At 39.7% G+C, this 21230-nt stretch overlaps 1 protein-coding gene and 1 long non-coding RNA gene across 11 annotated transcripts in view; one reads left to right on the forward strand and one right to left on the reverse strand.

The window, feature by feature from the left end:
* LOC128198942 (uncharacterized) overlaps positions 1-10926 on the reverse strand; it is a 43579-nt gene extending 32653 nt beyond the window's left edge. The window contains exon 1 of the long non-coding RNA XR_008251650.1: positions 9738-10926. This is a non-coding gene — a long non-coding RNA (uncharacterized LOC128198942). The remainder of the gene's footprint in view (positions 1-9737) is intronic.
* Positions 1-21230, forward strand: part of LOC112054346 (uncharacterized) — a 50696-nt gene that overhangs the window by 4232 nt on the left and 25234 nt on the right. For 4 of the 10 annotated variants that reach the window (XM_052886859.1, XM_052886869.1, XM_052886867.1 and 1 more), the window contains exon 2: positions 19941-20050. In XM_052886859.1, the coding sequence (XP_052742819.1) occupies positions 19952-20050 (99 nt within the window). In that variant the 5' untranslated portion in view covers positions 19941-19951. Of the gene's footprint in view, positions 1-17698; positions 17773-19939; positions 20051-21230 lie in introns of all 10 variants that reach the window. The other 6 variants (XM_052886861.1, XM_052886865.1, XM_052886864.1 and 3 more) reach the window with 3 other exon arrangements.

The following is a 21230-nucleotide window of genomic DNA, read 5'->3' on the forward strand; positions in this document are numbered from 1 at the left end:
CTCATTAAGTGTATATTTCAATTTTATACAATTTGGACGTGCCTTCCTTAGTTAAAAACCTTGTGCACGCTTTGTACAATCCTGATTTCCATACTATACCATAATCTTTCTTAATACCTATTATAAATGCGAAAATCCGTTTGTCTATCTATTACCTTTTCACGGCTAAACCATGGAACCATTTTGGTGTAACTTTTGAAGCGGAATAAATCATGAATCCCGCAGGATTTGTGAATTTCACGAGTTGCGATAGTAAATAATATTATTGCTATTAGTCAACGATTTCGATTAAGATCGACTTTTAACCTTTCCTTATCAACACGTCCCTTACTGACCCTAGTATAAGAAATCTTTCAAAATTCACTTTAATTAAACGCATTGGTGACACGATTTCATTAAAATCATAGAAATTGGTTACAATAGGTAATTAATTATTAATGGCAAAGATATACAACAACAAATATAAAAATTTAAATTTGTCGGTAATTCCATAGTGATGGATATACGAGTATTATCTTCTCTCGGGCCCGCAAGGGCCCGGGGGGAGACACGATCGGGGCGAATGCCCCCTGCGTGTGGCCAATCGTCGCGTAGTGTGGCGACACTACGGTCCTTGGGTTGACCTCCTTTGGAGATCTTATTTTAGTCCTTCTTGGTTTTCTTCCTTTTCTTTTATTGTGTTATGAGGCCCTCGCAGGGCTTCATGTAGAGGCTGCAGTTGTATTTTTTTCTTCTTTGATGGTTACCCAACAGGATGTCTCTAGGTAGAGCCATCCTGTCGGGTGGGCGCGCGTGCCACGGCGCTATTTCCCTAATGTGAGGGTGAAGCGCCGTTTTCGTCCGGGCATATACACGGACAGCCTGGTCCTTTATAACATCGTCTAGTTCCTCGATACGGAGGTCTCTCTCTATTGTTCGAGTTCTCACGTATCGAGGGGCATTTGTTATTCTTCGCAGTGCTTTCGCCTGTTGGGCTCTCAGGGTCTTCCTGTTGCTCTCGCCTGCTAGGGAATACCACGCCGGTGCCGCGTACGTAAGAATGGGGCGTACGTATGTTTTGTACACCCCTATCTTAGTCTTCAGCGGCAGGCGAGACGAGAGCACTGGGTACAGCAGATGGGTGGCCACTCTGGCTTTGTTTGCGGCATTTCTGATGTGAGTCTTCATTGTCAGATTTCTGTCTATTGTGACGCCTAAGTATTTGGCCGTGTTGGACCATGGGATGTTCTGATCTTGCAATTTTAACTCCGTTGGTGGTAAGTATCTTCCCATCACCATGGCCTGGGTCTTCTTTACGTTTATCGACATCCTCCATTTTTGTGTCCAGTCCGGTAGCAAGTCTAATTGGGCTTGCATCCTTTGCTGAGCTCTATTGGTGTTCATAGATGATGTGATGAAGGCGGCATCGTCGGCGTACAATGCCAGCTGCACCCCCGGCGTTGTCGGTATATCGTCTGTATAGATGGCGTAGAGCGTGGGCGAAAGGCAGCTGCCTTGCGGAACGCCTGCTCGAATTGGATGTTCGTCGGATAACTCGGACTCTACCCGCACCTGGAATCGCCTGTTCTCTAGGAAGGAGCAGATGGTTCTTTGGGCTCTATGCGGAATCGTAGTGTTTAATGATATTTTGTAGAGTAGGCCTTCGTGCCAGACTCTATCGAAGGCCTTCTCCATATCAATGTAAACAGCTACCGTCTTCTCTTTTTTGTTAGCTGCGCTGGCTATCATGTGAAGCACTCTACTTATTTGGAGCGTGGTACTGTGCTCACTTCTAAAGCCGAACTGCTCTGGCCGGGCGTTGAAGTGTGGCTCTATCTTTTTCAGTAGGAGTTTTTCAAATACTTTTGATATGGCCGACAGGAGAGTTATCGGCCTATAGCTTTCGGGCTTCGATGGGTTCTTCCCCTGCTTCGGCAGCACTATAATATGCCCGAGCTTCCAGCTGTTGGGGAAGTGGGCCGCGCGCAGAATACAGTTGAACAGCCTGGTCAGGGCGACGATTGCCTTTCTTGGCAGGTGACGTAGCGCTGCATTTGTCACTCCGTCGGCACCGGGAGCTTTCTTGGCTTGCAGCGTTTTTATGATTGCTCTAGTTTGGGCTGGAGTGAAGAAGATTTGTTCCTCATCTGGGTCTTCGGTTCCAGGGTGGTTCCTCTGGTTATGTAGAGTCACCATCCTGGTGTGGCTCTCGTCGTGGTTTTCGTTGGGTGAAAACTGTTTCTGCAGGAACCTCGCTAGTATACCCGCCCGGTCCTCTGCACGATAACGGAGGTTACCGTCCTCGTGCAGTAAGGGCCGTTTGGGTTCCGGCGTCTTAGTTAAGTTCCTGCAGAGTTTATGTAGCGACATAGAGTCCTCGCTGGCCTTATCGATGCTATCTTCCCATTCTTGGGTTGCTTTGTCGTTGAGTAAGTTCTTGATCTCCTCCGAGAGCTGGTTCATTTCCGACTTCAGTGTTGGGCATCGGGTGAATTGCCATTTTCTCCGCACTTTCCTTTTCCTTTCTAGCAGTTGTTTGGCTCGGAAAGGGAGGAATGGCCTCACACCGTCGTCGGTAATGTCCGTGGTGGCCTCTTTTAGAGCCTCTCGCATGGTCGACGTGGTATCCGTTACGAGAGACTCTATTTCTTCCGGAGTAGAGGCGCTCCTGGAGGGGATGGTCTCTAGAATTTTCTTCTCGAACTTATCCCAGTCCACTCTCCGTCTGGGCCGGGGTTTTGGGATTTTCTGTATGCTGTCCGGGATGGTCAACAGGACCGGGATGTGGTCCGACCCTATAGAGTCATCCAGGACTGTAAGTAGCGGACGGCTGGGAAGCCCTTTGGACACCACGATATCTATGACATCAGGCAGGTGGTTGTCGTTATGTGGGTAATGCGTTGGAACTTCTGGCCCTGTGACGTCATACCCGTTTTTATCGGCGTCGTTGAATAGAGCTCGTCCGTTTGAGCATGTCCTGGATGAGTTCCAAGCCGGATGCTTAGCGTTCCAGTCGCCCGCAAGTACCACTGGATAGGGAGTGTCCATCAGGCTGCCGACTTCGCTTGTTGATAGCGATGTAGTTTGCGGGCGATAGAGCGCGTAAAGATGGAGTGGGCGGTTAGCAATGAGGAGCTCGATTCCTAGTGCTTCAATCGTTTGATGTCTGCGCTCTGGAAGGATCTGGTGGACCAGTCTGCGCCGAACCAGGATCATAAGGCCTCTTTTCGCGCATACATCATGGTCTGGGTCGTCTTGCCTGTAGAGGTGGTATCCAGGGAATTTAAATTGTATGCTCGGTTTCAGCAGAGTCTCACTTATGAGGGCAACGTCCACATCTTGCTCTTGTAACATTGCTCTGGTGAGTAGTCTCTTTGGCTTGATACCATCGGCGTTCCAGTATACGATCCGAAGAGGCCTACTATCCATTGATGCGGGATAAGTTACTGAGACCTCCGAGGACCGCCAGGGCAGGATCTTCTCCTTTTTGGATCGCCTGAAGGACGTCGTAAAAGACCTGCATCACCGTCTCTATACTGACGGTAGAGCTGGGCTTTCCTGACGTCGCCGGGCGAGGCGCTCTTTTCTCTTGGGCCCCGCTCGCTGGTTTTGTTGCAGCTGGGGCTTCTGGTTTTTCTTCCGGAGGCGTTCCGGTCTTCTTCTTCTTTTTCTTATTCTTCTTCTTCTTTGGCTTCGGAACCTGGGCACCGCGAGGTGTGGGTTCATTCGCCGGCGTTCTGATGTTCGATCCTCCGGGGGCGGAGGGCGCGCTATCTTCCTCCGTTCTTGTTTGGGATCGGGCGGGGCGGGGGTCGTGGAATGTAGAGCTTGCTACCGTGCCTGCTTTTTTGTTTCTGGCTTCCCTCTTGTAAGCCGGGCAGGAGATGTGGTTAGCTGGATGGGGGCCGTTGCAGTTTACACAAGAGGCAGGTTGATCTAGTGGGCGAGGACATTCGTGAGCTCTATGTTCGCCACCGCAGCGTACGCAGGCCTGCTTGCGGTGGCAATTGTGCGAGCTGTGCCTAAACTGCTGGCAGCGGTGACATTGGGCGGGCCCCTTCTTTCCGCGCCATGCGTCGATCCGAATACCGGGCATGTAGAGCAGCTCTTTGATCTCGTAGATCTTGTGGAAGTCTGGAGTGCGCTTGATTATGGCGAAGAAGATGCAGCCGGGCCGGCCTTTGCGGGCCCTGATGCGTCGGACCAGCTCCGGCTGGAATCCCAGTGAGCGCAGTTCTTCTTCGAGCTCTACCTCTTCGGTGTTGACCGGTACGCCTCTGATCGCCACCTTGAGGCTTCTATCCTGCGGCAGGGAGTATGAAAACCAAGACAGCGTCTCGGTTTTCTCCAGCTCTACCAGGTAGCGCTGTATGACGCGGTACTCGTCTTCGTCCGAGGGCGAGAATTTGATGCCCTTCCCGAATGGGCGGGCGTTGGGTGCTCTGTTTAACTTCCCCTTGAGCACCCTGAAGTGGTGCGCCCAGTTGGGGAAGGACTCTACCACGAGCGGCGGGTAGCGAGGCCGCTTCGTTGTAGGTTGTTGGGACGAGGCTTGTGTGGCGCCGTCGCTGGCCGATGTGGTTGGCTGTGGTCCGGAGTTACCTTGCGTGGTAGAGCGTGTAGAGCGCGCAGCATCTGCAAAGCTCGTAGCAGCTCCGGGCTGGGAGGCCTGCGCGGCCTGCGGGTGTTCTGGAGACATTGTAGTGTCCATCTGGTCAGTGGAGGCGACTCTGTGGACCTGTTGGCCTCTAAGGCGAGGGTCGCGCTGTGGTAGCGCTCCTGCCGCGGTGGTCTTGGGCTGCTTCGGCTCTGGGTTCAGCTCTGTCTCGGTCCTCTGGCGTTTTAAGGTCGGAGGTTGACTAGCTGGGATGGGGGCGGTCGCTGCTTGTTGGCAAACCTCCGCCATTTCTTCGTCCGTAGGGGTCTCTACCCCCTGGTTGTCGAGGTCCTGTTGCCGGTCGTGGAGGTCCATGGCCATGGCTCTCCTAAATTGGGCCGACCCGAGGCCCGCCTTGACCAGGCGGTACATCAAAATTTGGTCAGACTCCAAGATGGCTTTCGGTGACTGGGTAGGTCTGGGAGTTGCAGGCTTGCTCCCTGAAGGGGCCCGAGCTGCGCCACTGCTCGCGGCGACCAACGCTTGCGACGAAGGGGCGTCGCTTAGCATCGGTCGGGCGGCGGGCGTACGTAGCTCGGTCCCAAGTTTTCCTTGTGTACCCACCATGCCGTGTGTTGATGCAGGATGGTGGGTCTGCGCTGCACTCGTACCTGGTTCCTCGTATGACGCGAGGATCTCGCAGAGAGGGCGCGTTGCGGGGGTGTGCGGTTCGGGGTCGCTGCGGCTCTCACTATGGTACCGCTGCGACATTACGAGCCGTGGGCCACGTGAGGTGGGGGGCGCGACGGGTGTCTGAGATACATCAGTATCTCTTTTTCCCGTGCGCTGCGCGAGCGAGATGGGCTCTGCGCGGGCGACCGCGGGGGTGAGGCGCGGTGGAGAGGTGCGGGGTATCGAGGAGGGGGTGCGGGGGGCACCCGTCTCTCTACCCCGCTGAGATGTTGCCTTCTCACTTACTCCCGGTCCCTCGGAGTGTCCTAGGCGGTCTCCAGATGCACCCGATGTGGAGCGACGTCTGGATTTCGTGGACGATGCTGCCTTGGGCTCGGCGGTTTCTTTCGGCGGCTTTTTAGTTCCGCGCGGGGGTTCCATGATTGATGGCGGGTCGGCGCCACGGGGCGCTAACACCTGCCAGGGAACTCGCACTTACGCGACCGTTCGCAGCCTGGATCGTGCGAATCCAGGCCGGGTTTTCGGTGAGACGCGGCTTCGCGGCGCGGGTGTCGCCGCCGCAGGCTCAGTCCGTTCGGACTTTGCCTGCGGGCGATGTCGGGCCGAGTTTTATAAACAAAACTCGCCGGACATGCGATGACGTGCACGATCGGTCCGTGCGTAGACGCAGATGTGTGGAACTAGTAGGTTAGTTAGTGCATTCGCGCGCGTAGTGCAAGTAACTATCCGATGGATATACTTTATCAAGGGGTGTTATTATCGAAAAAAGTGTTTTTACATGCCGTTAAGTTGTAGCGAGCACAAAACTACCAAAAAAAGTTAGACTTCAATAAAAAGTCTTTGTTTGGCTTAAATCGTCAGTTAAACTTTAACCGTATCATTAGTAATGTAAACAGACAAAGCAGTATTGTCTTGTTGAAAGTGAAGGGTGCCGCTCGGTGGCAGATAGGGTCAACGCCGACGGACGTAGTGGCGGCGAAGTCCATTTAGTATTTCCAGGTCCATTTATTAAATAGTATTTCCAGGTCCAGTGCATCAACAGGTGAACGCCAATACAATATTATGGTTTAAAAACGCTCAAATGTTGCATTTATAATCAATTATTATTAAGATTTTAAAATATCTTTACACCTGACATACTTTTAAATATAGACAGCAGGCACAGGCAGCCTGAGTCTGGTCATTCGCAAAGTTAGATAATTTATATATTTTTAATTAAAATATTTTGGGAATTTTCAATGTGTATTGGACCATAATTTTTTCAGACATTTAGGACCATTAGTTTATTCTTTCAAGATCGAGGTTTAACCTGAAAATAAAGGGAGAAAGAAAGCCCACCAATACCTACTTGACTCGACATGTGTTGTCTACTCAAATGTAAGTTTTCACGTGGTTCAGAGAGTCTTTGAACGATTTGCCATCATCTAATGCCTTATTAGGGTATATATATATACACCCATGCATCATAATAAATACAACCGTATGTTGGAGAACTTTAGGTTGAGTTTAGATTGTCGCTAAACTAAAATTAGCCGTTCCGCCGCCCCTTTGTCGGCGCTGACCCTAAAGTCCGCTAAACTGACCCGTGGCCTCAGCGCGTGGGATTGAGAGCTTATTGCCTCTTTTGAACGGTAACTATGTCAAAACTAGACGCACGTTTAGATATATGATACCACGTGGATGAGACAATGAAACAAATTATGTTCTGCCTACCCAAATCTTTTGTCTAATTTGCCCTGTGTTTGTAGGTAGGTGAAGTAATATTAGAACCATTCTAACGTTCAATAATAATATGTAAGATCTTATTGCGTATTCACTGTCACAAAACAATAAAATGGTACCTTGGAAATGGTCTGATGATTGAGTCGCAAGGTGGTCATAGGTCTTTTTAAATACATCGTCCAAACTAAGCGCGTTATCGAGTCCATATGATGTAAAGTTTATTTATCCTCAACCTATCAGACCGCATTGGAGTATTGTGGTTTAAGCTCTATCCAAATTCTCTCTTATACTCGTATATAGAGGGAGGGGAGGGAGAGAGGGAACTAGTCTTGTTATGTGAAGTAGGTACCTATGCAATTCAGTTTGGCTATATTAAACGACTCAGTTGATAACGCGCTTACTGTAACAGGGCAATTTAATTTATTTTACTTGTAAAAACTAATATACCTACGCAGTTGAAACGAAAAAATATAATCAAGGGAACACTTCTTAACAACAGTTGGTTGATGGAAATCTAGGACTTCAATTGTTTAAGCAATGGACATTGTCTGTGACATTATTTCACCAATTGACGCCGCTATGCCTAATTGACCCGGCTTAAAGAGGTCGTTGAAACGTTGTATCCTTTGCAAACTGCAAAACTTTGTACGCGTAATTTTAAAAATTCTTACAGTTTTTTTTTTTAATATGAGCAATATTCCGACTAATTGGAAATTAGTGTTAGGAGTTAGGAAACAAGGCTGTGTCAGGAGTAGTTATGACAATAATCCAACGGGAGGGGATCGAACTGCAAACGGTCGGTGATGAGTCCGGCCGCTTTACCGTAGAGTTAATGGGGGCTTTAATTATTCGATTGATAGATTGCGGCATCCAGGCATGATGCCTGGCCACTGTCAGACATCCCAAATTCAAAATTCATTTCCTCTCATAAAATATTTTTGTATCGATATGAGATATTGATTCTATCAGGTTTAAGCATAGCAGATAAGCACAATTTTGGAAAAAAAATAAAGTTGGCGGGCAGTGGACTAATTAAAGACTTTGTTCTTGTTAGATTTGAGCTGTTGTCTGTATGAACAAAGCCTTTGTGGTAACAAGCCACCAGAAACTAGTTTGACCATTGTTTAATAGTCCAGCAAACGAACTTAGATGCTCCTAATTCTAAAGCAGCTTTTACACTATTTCGAGAGAGAGAGATCATCAAAGAAAACCTAAATACAATGCGATAACAATTACAGAAACTTTTCTTTTCCATTAACGCGTTCCGCATTATAAAATTTTATCGATAAAATTACCGATTTGTTGCACATCACTATTAGATACTTCAAGTTAACGATTTGTTTAATAATTACGATAAATTAAATCGATAAAAAATCATTTTATTTTGCAATCCGTTACGAATCGATTTTTAAATGTGCGGAAAGAATAGTGAGTGACTACATCTAGGCTTGATACGAGGACAAAAAAGGAAAGTTTACCATTTTATATGTATTTAGATCCTACAGAGATGGTTCTGTTTACCTATAGGTACCTATCATCCACAATGCATATTAAGTGGAATGTTGGTATTTATAAAAATAAATTCACATATTTTATAGTATGCCATTGATTTATTTAAAAATCTTTTTGCCGTGAATTGCCATTTTTAACCGACTTCCAAAAAGGAGGAGGTTCTACGTTCGGCTGTATGTATGTTTTTTTTTTTTTTTTTTTTTTTTTTTTATGTATGTCCAGCGATAATTCCGTCATTTATAGGCCGATTTTGAAAATTCTTTTTTTGTTTTGGAGGGTTTAGTTCCAGGGTGGTCCCATTTTTTTTATGTCAGGATCTGATGATGGCATCCTGGAGAAATCGAGGGGAACTTTCGAAAATTGTTGAAACGGCTAGTGCGTTTGTTAGTGTTTCCATAAGATATTTTAAACCACTACAATTTTATGAAGGTCTGGAGTTGGTCTGATGATGGAGCCGAAAGCAAGTGAAGAGTACTCCTCGACGGTTCACAGTAGCTACCTTGTGTTTGGATTTGATAAATTTGTATTGATGAGATCTTTCCACCTAGATAGGTTGTGACTGTATTAGGGGTCTGGTGATGAAGACGAAGGACAGTGAAGGGAACTCCTCGACGGTTCACAGTAGCTACCTTGTGTTTGGACTTGATAAATTTGTATTGATGAGAACATTCCATCTAGATGGTTTGTGACTGTATTAGGGGTCTGGTGATGAAGACGGAGGAGAGTGAAGAGAACTCCTCGACGGTTCACAGTAGTTACCTTGTGTTTGGACTTGATAAATTTGTATTGATGAGAACATTCCACCTAGATGGGTTGTGACTGTATTAGGAGTCTGGTGATGAAGACGAAGGAGAGTGAAGAGAACTCCTCGACGGTTCACAGTAGCTACCTTGTGTTTGGACTTGATAAATTAGTATTGATGAGAACTTTCCACCTAGATGGGTTGTCACTGTATTAAGGGTCTGGTGATGAAGACGAAGGACAGTTAAGAAGTTAAGATTTTTTGGATATTCATATTACAAGTGGATATAAAGGGGGAGTGAAATTTTGTAAATGAGTTAAGGTAGTATTCTCAAAATTGGGGTTGTAGGATTTAGATACTTATCATAAAAAAATAACGTTTCAGCTAATTGCTTATTAATTTTTGTTCACACTCCGTAGGTAGGTATGCTAACACTAAAAATGAAAAAATAAAAATTTTAATAAAAAAAATTCAACCGACTTCCGATCTTACCTATGTGCTACCTTCTGATCAGTTTGAAGGCGGTGCCAAGCCAGTGATGTTTTAATTCAAGCCGTTTAAATTACAAAATTTCTGTGGTTCTTTCAGAAACGGCTTTAATTAAAACATGACACTGGATTGGCACCGCCTTCAAACTGATCAGAAGGTAGCACATAGGTAAGATGTTATTTTTTGCTTTTTAGTTTTGGTTATTTTTGAGTTGGAAGTCGGTTGAATTTTTAACTTAAAATAAACATTTGAAGTCGACGTCAACGACTGCCAACGACTGTTGCTATAAATAATAGTACAATAAAATTAGGTACATATTATTTTTTTAAGAAACATGTGATATTTTTGTTTGTATTTTAATAGTACACAGTAAATTAAAAAAAAATGTACAATAATTCGTATGATACTTAGCTTACTGAGGACAAGACTTGTCTCAGTGCACCTAACATACGACCAAGTGAATAGAATAGAAGAAAGAATAGAAGAGAAATAGACATAATATCGACCAATGACGACGCAGTTGTCTCAGTCCCATCACTTTTGTCCGAACGAAAAAAAAGAGTTAACGGTATTTACGGTTGAGCCGCTATTGGTTGAAATTTGTCCATTTCTCTGCACAAGATTTGTCGTTTGGCTATAAAAACAACAGACCGCGTGGTCATCCTAGTTAAGACAGTAAATAAATCACTATATTGCGCCTATTTGTGCAACTCGATTACAAGAATCGTCTATAACGGTGCATAAAATAAATTAACAAAATCGATTATGCGTACGGCGATACCGAATAGTCGGTGGATTGAGTCATTGGTCGTTGACTCTACCTACTATAGTGTTCTTTAGTGATGCCTATAATACAGGGTGTCCCGTAAATACTACGATATAGTTTACAGGGTGATAGTTGACATCAAAGCCTACTAAGACGCAATATAATATTGTTAGATTTTTAATTATTTAAATAATTATAAATACATAAGACAACATATAAAAACTCCTTCTTCCAGATAAATGTTTTAATCTGTACTGTTTATTAATGATAATGGTTTTATTCTGAGGTTGGTAGGGTATTGTGATATATACTCTATGTAAAAGAGGCGAACATGCGATTATGTGGCGTGAAGTTTATTTAATTAATGTATTATCCATCTACCAAAGTAACGATTTGTTTAAGAATGAGTAATAAGTTATTTGAAATACAGTTTATACATTCCAGCTTGTGTTATTTTATTCCATTGCTTTTATCAGAAGTGAGAGTACCTACGAACACGATGTCATTACCTACATTCTAAAGTCGATCTACAGAAAGAAATGTAACGGCATTTAAATGAAGTGTGAATTTGGGAAACAGTGGTTTACATTACGAGAAATGCGATAAAAATCATACGTGTGTACAACCATTAAGTATGTATACCACTGACGGCTATGGGACGCACGCCGCACTGGTCCCGGTAAAAGTATTTATGCGATGTCGGTTGTCGATGCTTACAATATCTAACAAGAATGAAGAAACGTAAACGTAACACACTTATACCATGTTGACGATATTTATGAGCAAAACAGTCAAACAGTCCAACAGCACTCATAAGAGGATATTATTTGAAAAACTGCGAGAGAACAGAGAAGAACGTGTAAATTAATAACAAAATACAAAGATGCATGTGTGGTGTTAGCTGCAGAGTTATATGAGATGGAATCCTGTTGGTTTGACGGATGAGAAATACCAATGATGTCTAAATATATTAAACTAGGTGTCTGGTGAGTTTTATTAGTTTGATTAAACAGCCTCATAAATTATTCAGTTGTGACTAATATGAAATAAAATTACAAAGAATAAATAATCACTAGGTGAAACTAAGTATGGTTGATAGGTTGTCAGTTTGTCTGGCTTATTGTCAAAACATTTTTGTTAGATGACTATATCTAGGAAACCAAAATCATTTAAGTGAAAAGTACACACACACACACACATACACACTGCTCAAGAAATTAACGTATGAAGACAGACCACTCTAGGGTTGTTAGGATGTAGGACACTGGCATAATGTAATATTGAGAAATCTTAATTATAGAACTACATTACATCCGTTGCTGACATGGGACTAAAATGAATTAACTAAAATATTGTTTTTTTTTGTGCCTGTAACTTCAAACTATACATTTGTTATATGTGAGTTTTTATGACTGAATAACATAAAAATTAAAAATATATGAAGTTTTATGTAATGGTTCAAGTATTATTTTAGGCCTTGATGTAGGTACCTGATAACAAGTTTTGAGACAGCTATTACAATATTTTCAGATAGGATTTGCTTAGATATATCATTATGTAGATTACTGTATGTACTTAATATAAATTTTTTTAAATCTTTTAAGAAATTGGATTGATAGATTTCTTGAAAAATAAATTTGTAGTTATGTTTGAAAACCTATTTAACTATTCAAGCGTTGACAACATGCCTTCAGCCTATTTAGTATAGAACAGTTATTAACAATCTGCAGCAACACAGTAAATGATTCTTATCCATGAATATTATTATATTCGGCTTATCTACAAGAGTACTAAGAGATATTATGATATTCATCTTAATGAAATCTTATAATTAATTAAATTGGAGATTTTTTTTTAGGGTGATATTAAAAAGTTACTTGTGTGACAATTGAGTAATAAATAATTAATTATAATAATATCATTGATCACAAATTGTCTTAGAGCCCAGTCTGTATGGACTTCAAGTAAAGAGACACAGATTGCCATAAATAGGTTGTAAAATATTTGTCTAAGACATATTTTGACAGTTTTGTGGGTGGGTGACGTTGGGCTCTCTTTTCATTAATGGTCATGTGCAGATGTATAGATTCTACATACAAGTAAATTAACCATACTATTGCTGTTGTTTTAGATTCAATCAATCAGTTTATTATTTGCAGATACACTAGTGTATTTAATCCATGTCTCATTTGTTTATTTCTAGCATTTTATTAGATTGCAACATTTTGTATAATTATGAAAATTAGTAATTATTATGGGGTTGTGGTTAGAATTATATATTCGGATGGTTACAATGATATGTGCATAAGGTTTTAACTAGGGTATACTAGTACACTAAAGGTAAAAAAAAAAAAAAATTAGAAAATTCCTTGGCCAACATATTAAGTGGTATAGGTTTTGAATATAGATTTGTATTGGGTCCTTAGGTAGTCAGTACATTTGTGCATCTACAAAGTGCACGCCACCGAGTTGTTGGTACCTGCATGCAACTGATGGGTGGTCTGCATCAAGTATGAATCAATATAGAGACTTAAATCATTACATCAGTAAAATAATTAATGGATATAGCCAAAAAAAAAAAAAAAAGAAATTTAACAGAATTAAAAAAAAAAGAATATACTAAAATTAATGAATAGGTAAAACCTCTGATAGCAAACTAGAGGTATATAACAAAGGGGGTGGTCTGGTCTAAGACAGGTTTATGCTACTATTATTACAAAAAAGGGGGTAGTCTGAAGATAATTATACAATACATAGTCAAATATCATCTTTTCTTATCTAGTGATAACTACTAGGATTGGATTACATACTAAAATTATTACAATCATAAATCGCAATATTTTCAAGGAGTCTTTATTATCATTAAAAAAAAAAAAGCATTTCTTTAAGAGAAAGAGTCTTTTGTCTGAATTAAAGTAAATTGATAGATTAACACATGTTTAACATTTTATTTCATTTTATGTACCGGGTCTAAGGTTCATTCAATTATAGACTGATTTTCTCTTGGATGCTAGGTATGCTAGTTATGTTAAATTAAATTATTTGTCAAACAAGTATGATATTTATCTGAACGATTAAGTGACTGAGCTATGTGATACTGTGTGAAAATATTTGATTACAGATCCGAGATGCATGGATATTGATTGATGAATATGGGATATATGAGATTCTCATGATAATCATTGGGTTGAACACAGCCCTATTCGACAGTTGACCCAAATCACAAAGATGAGAGAAGTTACACTATGTATTGATAACACACGATTTAAATTTAGTATTTTTATTTATGATATGATGATATTATAATTATGTATTATATTGAGAGTTATTAGTTTTGATATCATATATACATATATTTTAAATATTTGCTCACATCCATGATGTTATTCATTAATTATGACTTACTGATGACGATTTGTGTTTTGGTAAAATTTTAATATAAGGATAGATGTATTACACAGGCCGACACGATTTTCGTTGTCCAAGATATAATTATTTTTTTTCTACTGATTTTGTAGTGCTGATTACGAAATCAGACTTAATTTTATCATATCACATCAGATTTTTAGTAAAATTAATATATTCGCTAGTTTTGATTTTTCAGTGAAATTTTCGAGTTTTGGCACTCTTTCTTTGAATTAAGCGACCTCTCATGAGAAATTACTTCAGTTATAACAACGACACACCTATTTGTAACGCGTTTCGTGGAAATAAGCTGTTATAGTGCCTTTGTTAAAAAAAAATATATATATATTTTAGTTAATGGTTTTTTTTGTTGTTGGAAAACGTCTGATAAACATAACGTCTTCTATAAAGTGTCACAATAGTCCAGATATATTTTGTTACATTTGTTGAAACTTTATGATTCTAAGCAAAAACTGAAAAATTTGTGGAAAATATGTATAATAAATATGTAGCTTATTTTGACTTCAAAATACAAATAAAATCGTGGACTCTGCAGTTTGTACTAATCGTGTTGAACAATTAAGGCAGTGGACACTGGACATACAGCAAAAGACAATCTCTACCTTTTGGTACTACCTATGATATAGTGAAAGCAAGACAATCATACAGATATTGTTATTTTTGCTGTATGTTAGAAGCTTTTAAAGTAAAATTTGTTTTCCTTTTTGTAAAAAAAATTGATGTGATAGAGTAATTGTGCAGGTATTTTTGTGTTCAAAATACTATAAATTACTGATAATTTTTACTGAAATCAAAACAACGTTCAAAAAGTATTCATTTGTCGGCCGGTGTTATCGATAATATTTTAGATAGTATTATAGTATAGTAGTGTTATGACGACTAATATACCGTTATTTGTTTTGTGAATGATTATGGATATATTTGTTGTATAATAATTTCTCTATTGATTATTACACAGCAAAATAAAATAAATAAATAAATATAAAAAGATTCCAACGAATTGATAAACTCCTTTTTTTTTGAAGTCGTTTAAAAATGTATGTATATGTATTTATATCTGATTTTATATTTTGATTATCTTCTATCACATGTCATCTGGAAGTCTAACACGATCATGAAGTCCTGTAACTATATTAGTTCTGAACTTGATGGTGAGGGGTTCGGTGCAGATGCAACACATCATCTGGAAGTCTAACACGATCACAAAGTCCTGTAACTTTACTAGTTCTTGACTTGGTGGTGAGGGGTTCGGTGCAGATGTCACACATCATCTGGAAGTCTAACACGATCACAAAGTCCTGTAACTTTACTAGTTCTTGACTTGGTGGTGAGGGGTTCGGTGCAGATGTCACACATCATCTGGAAGTCTAACACGATCACAAAGTCCTGTAATTTTACTAGTTCTGGACTTGGTGGTGAGGGGTTCGGTGCAGATGTCACACATCATCTGGAAGTCTAACACGATCACAAAGTCCTGTAACTTTACTAGTTCTGGACTGGGTGGTGAGGGGTTCGGTGCAGATGCCATTAATCGATGATGACGAATTTGACAAATATAAATAATGTTTTGAAATGATGAAAATAGATAAGTTGATTGACAAAAGCTTCACATGAACATTATGTTTATTTATAATATGTATCACTCTTATTCTTATTTAACATTTTTATGATAAAAGTATATAGAAGAAATCAAGAATTTCATTATAGTTTCATTGGATTCTTTTAAATAACTTATGGGATGCTGTGTGATAATTAATTATAAAATTTTATTGTTAACATTGTTCTATTTATAGTTGATATTATAGTAATGTCATAATTTCATGATATTCTTGTGTTGTTTGGGGACAAACTTTTAGTAAGGATGGCCGAATATTAGAAGATAAAGACATTACATTTGTAAATATTACATATCGTCTATGTACTTAATGCTTTAAATTAATCTACTACTCTGTCTAAGTTAATTACAATATTTAATAAGTCTCTGTCTAGAGTAAAGCTCCCTCTTGTCATCTGGAAGCTCAGACAAATATTAGAAGATAAAGACATTACATTTGTAAATATTACATATCGTCTATGTACTTAATGCTTTAAATTAATCTACTACTCTGTCTAAGTTAATTACAATATTTAATAAGTCTCTGTCTAGAGTAAAGCTCCCTCTTGTCATCTGGAAGCTCAGACAAATATTAGAAGATAAAGACATTACATTTGTAAATATTACATATCGTCTATGTACTTAATGCTTTAAATTAATCTACTACTCTGTCTAAGTTAATTACAATATTTAATAAGTCTCTGTCTAGAGTAAAGCTCCCTCTTGTCATCTGGAAGCTCAGACATACATAAGACCTACCTCGCTAGATGTTGTTTTTCGTCAAAGTACATGATTTACTTGTATGATCTAATGCGATTATAAGAACTGTCTCTGTAGAATCGAGGTTTCATAGTTATAACTTTATATTAACATAACTTTTAGTTTAGTTTAGGAATGACAAAATGACAGACAATTTTGTCATGAATTTGGGTAATTGGACTGAATCTGGAAGTGATTAAAGATTGAATTTATTTCAAATTTGTAAAAACAAGAATTAACATACCAGTTTAACTGAATTTAAGTGTTTGGATTTTTATCAATAGAATCACTATCAAAATCTGTATAGGTCTGTATTCACAATTTGTAAATATTGAATGAGAAATCTGTTAAACTATAATTATATAATTCTTAAAGAATAATTAAATGTATTGTAGGGTGTTTCAACATATTGTTAAATCAAGGTTTAAAATTAGAAAATATCTGTAATGACAAAATTGAATTTTACTACTTGTAAATCAGTGAATTTAGCAAGTAGTAATAATAATAGATTAATTGGGACTCACTTTTGTTATAATCAGAAATTATTGGAGAATTAATGAGTTGTGGTAATAAACATAAATTAAAATTTTAAATACTATGAGACATAGTTCAGTGAATCTTTATAATAATGTAATGTTAGAATTTATTTGTGTTTACAAAGTTTGAGGACAAACTTGTAGTCAGTATGGCCGAATGTTAGATTTTTAATTATTTAAATAATTATAAATACATAAGACAACATATAAAAACTCCTTCTTCCAGATAAATGTTTTAATCTGTACTGTTTATTAATGATAATGGTTTTATTCTGAGGTTGGTAGGGTATTGTGATATATACTCTATGTAAAAGAGGCGAACATGCGATTATGTGGCGTGAAGTTTATTTAATTAATGTATTATCCATCTACCAAAGTAACGATTTGTTTAAGAATGAGTAATAAGTTATTTGAAATACAGTTTATACATTCCAGCTTGTGTTATTTTATTCCATTGCTTTTAATATGTTAGCCGAAATTTTACGGTTTTTAAGTTATATTGATTTTTGTACAAAATACAATAAACCCTACCTCTGCCGTGTAAACCCAAAACACTGTATCTCAGAAAACCCAGTTTTGAGAAATCGGCATTTAAAAGTTTTTTTGCATTTTGGTTAATTTAAGCTACATTATTCTTATAAAATTCTTATTAGGTATCAATCGAAAGATATATTTGTAACCTATATAGCCATGTAAGTATGCAATCCTGTAAATACATTTGCAATAATCTTTATAAACTTGTATTGTCATAGCAAAGGCGTAACCAATTAAGCTTACTTGTCGAACCAAAACACTCTAATTATAGTTACAGTTTCTTGGCTTTATAAGTAGCTCTTCAATATGTTTAACTGAAATACTGTATTTTTTGTGTTATTGTTCATAGGCATATAGTGGACGGGCTAACATGGCAGCTTCAGTGCAATTTAGTCGTACCATGTGCTATCTAGAGTCTATCGGGTCTGTATACTATGTGCACCGCCCATTGCCACTTCTTCGCGACTCGTTGATTAAACCTGCTGTTAAAATGATGGCAGTGTGGTCTATTGTAAGACGTTCCTCCTTGTTGACACGGGAAGTAAAAGTAAAGACCGACAAAGACGTACCGCCAAGCGATTTAGCGTTCCGGTACGATGCCGTGTAGAAACCGAAAGGGGTGTGGATTTTCATCCTCCTCCTAACAAGTTAGCCCGCTTCCATCTTAGACTGCATCATCACTTACCATCAGGTGAGATTGTAGTCAAGGGCTAACTTGTAAAGAATAAAAAAAAAAAAGAAAATGTAATGATTTTAATAATTGTAATAATATATGATTTAAGAAAAACCAAATGGCGAGTTTCTTTTTGGCTCTTCTTTGCTTAACATGCCATCCAAATCGGTGTTGGAAGCTTTACAAACTGTCAAAGTTGACGTTTCAAAAGCCTACTTGAAATACCTACATCGTAAAAGTAATTCTGTTTGTTTGACGCGTTCCTACCTGTGGCTTGCACAAGGTTTTAATTAGTGACTAGGGTAGGTATTAAAATACAAATTGTCCTCCAATACGATCATAATTTCGTAATGAGACCTCAGTCACAGTAAATCCACTCTGCCTCAGTGAAGGCACAGAAAACATTTATGGTGAAGGTACATTATAGTGTGTGGTATACTACCATCTGCTACTTCGTCAACTAGTATTATAGAAAATTGGAAGCAACTGTCTATTATGATGAATGAGTTTTTGACAGATGTTTTCTTAAATAAAAGGGTGCAGCCTGCAATCAAACGGTTCGTGCGCTTGTGTCGCCATTTTACGATTCGCGATGACAGCTGACCGGAAGCAGGCGGTCGAATTTGCATTTGTTTTTCTAAAACTAAAGGCAAAGGCTTGACTGTATAGAGCTTTATACAAATGAAACGAAAAAAACTCCAAGTTTGAAATAGAGACAAAACTTAGATGAATTAGTGGGCGTCTCAGACAAGCGCTAGTTACTACTAGTTTTGACGGCCTCCATGGCGCAGTGGACTTGAAGACGGAGGTCCTGGGTTCGAACCCCAGCTGGACTAATTGAGGTTGTCTTAATTGGTCCAGGTCTGGCTGATGGTAAGTGATGATGCAGTCTAAGATGGAAGTGGGCTAATTTGTTAGGAAAAGGATGAAAATCCACACCCCTTTTGGTTTCTACACGACATCGTACCGGAACGTTAAATCGCTTGGCGGTCTTTGTCGGAGTGTGGTAACTAACCGCGGCCGAACTCCGAAGCCTTCCACCAGCCAGACCTGGACCAATTAAGAAAATCTCAACCGGCCCACCTGGGGATCAAACCCAGGACCTCTGTTTTGTAAATCCACCGCGCATACCATTGCGCCACGGAGGCCGTCAAATCTGAACATTACGGAAATCACGGAGCTCTGAAACTACTGAACCGATTTGAAAAATTATTTCATTGTTGGGAAGTTAAACTATCCTGGATCACTCCGCACAAGGCTATATTTTATCCCGAGAATCACACTAATATTATAAAGGCGAAAGTTTGTGTGTAAGTGTGTAAGTATGTTTGTTCCTCATTCACGCCTCAACTACTCAACCGAATTTGGCTGAAATTTGGAATGGAAATATATTTTGCTCTGGATTAACACATAGAATACTTTTTATCCCGAAAAAATCCATGGTTTCCCGAGATTTGTGAAAACTGATGATTTTGTTGATATGAATGTTTGTTACTCATTCACGCCTCAACTACTGAACCGAATTAGCTGAAATTAGGCATTAAGATATATTATAGCCTGGATTAACACATAGACTAATTTTTATCCCGGAAAAATCCATGGTTCCAGAGGGATTTGTGAAAAACTAGATTCCACGCGGACGAAGTCGCGGGCGTCCGCTAGCAGGCTATATTTTATCCCGAGAATCTATACTAATATTATAAAGCTGAAGAGTTTGTTTGTTTGTTTGATTGAACGCGCTAATCTCAGGAACTACTGGTCCGATTTGAAAAATTCTTTCAGTGTTAGATAGCCCATTTATCAAGGAAGGCTATAGGCTATATATTATACCCGGATTCGTACGGGGAACGGGAACCACGCGGGTGAAACCGCGCGGTGTCAGCTAGTCTATAATAAAGGAACCGTTGCATTGTTCCAGCAGCTCGCACGATGTCGCTAGCGGAGGCGCGGTCTGCGCGCAGCTCGCCCGCGCCCGACGCCTGCCCCGACTGCGACACCGGCGCCTCTGTCACCTCCGACTTGCATAAGGTTACTGTTTATATATTTATAGTCATCATCATCATCATCATCATCATCATCATCATCATCATCATCATCATCATCATCATCATCATCATCATCATCATTATCATCATTATACCTTGTAGGGGGTCGACCAACATTGCGCTTTCCAATGCGAGGTCGCCATATATTGACTATCAGTGCGGATGGAATTTTAACAAAGGTAAGCCGTTCCAAAGAAAAGGAATTTTTTATACCGCTTGATACAAACTCTGGTTTCTCATACATCCATAGATACATGACTGTTCAATAGGTACAATAATGTATATATGTATGCATGTATTTTTAAAAGTTAACCTGACGGGAATGGAGTATGTTATTAGGTATGCAAAATCATTTGAAAAATTGTTACATTAGAGCCTTACACAAATACACTAGTTTTTGTTTTATTTAAAAATACCAAATAGTTATGATTTTACAGGCATTTGAAGTCCGCATAAATAACGATCGCTGATGTTGTAAGTGACGTCATCACACAACATTTGCTCTGCCGGTATAAGCAATTTCGTACTTCTGCCTTACCTACTGACGAAGTAATGGTTACAACTGAAAAAATCTTTTTTGTGTTGAAAAGCCCATTTATCGAGGAAGGCTCTAAGCTACATAACATCACGCTACGACCAATAGGAGCAAAGCACCGATCAAAAGTGTGGCGAAAACGGGCAAATTAATGTTCGGTCGTCGGCTAGTCTTCTTCTTCTTATTATATAAATGCGAAAGGTCATTGTCACGAAATCTCGAAAACCGCTTGACGTACAAGGATGAAATTTGGCAGGGAGGTAGTCTATAGCTAGTAAGTATCCGCTAAGAACGGACTTTGCGATAGGGCCGGAATAAAGGTCTAGAGGCTCTCGCAAGTTTGAATGAAAGTCCGTAATTTTTCATTTCTTTCGTTCCAACGAAACGAGCGTACCATAAGTGCTCTATGTTTTGTGATTGCTGGCATGACGTCTGGTAAAACTCATCGTACGTTGGTCGCGATGTACATGACCGTGGGTAGCTAGCAATACGAGCAGCTCAGGACTACAACATCCATTGACTCTTTAAGTCTTTAGTCTTCTATAGTTTCACAACTGGTTGCGCTAACCAAACTTTACTTAGACTTTGGTGACTTTTTTCTTTAGACTTTGGTGCTTCTGCGAATATT

This window comes from Bicyclus anynana, chromosome 18 (assembly GCF_947172395.1).
Source record: "Bicyclus anynana chromosome 18, ilBicAnyn1.1, whole genome shotgun sequence".
NCBI classification, from domain to species: domain Eukaryota; kingdom Metazoa; phylum Arthropoda; class Insecta; order Lepidoptera; family Nymphalidae; genus Bicyclus; species Bicyclus anynana.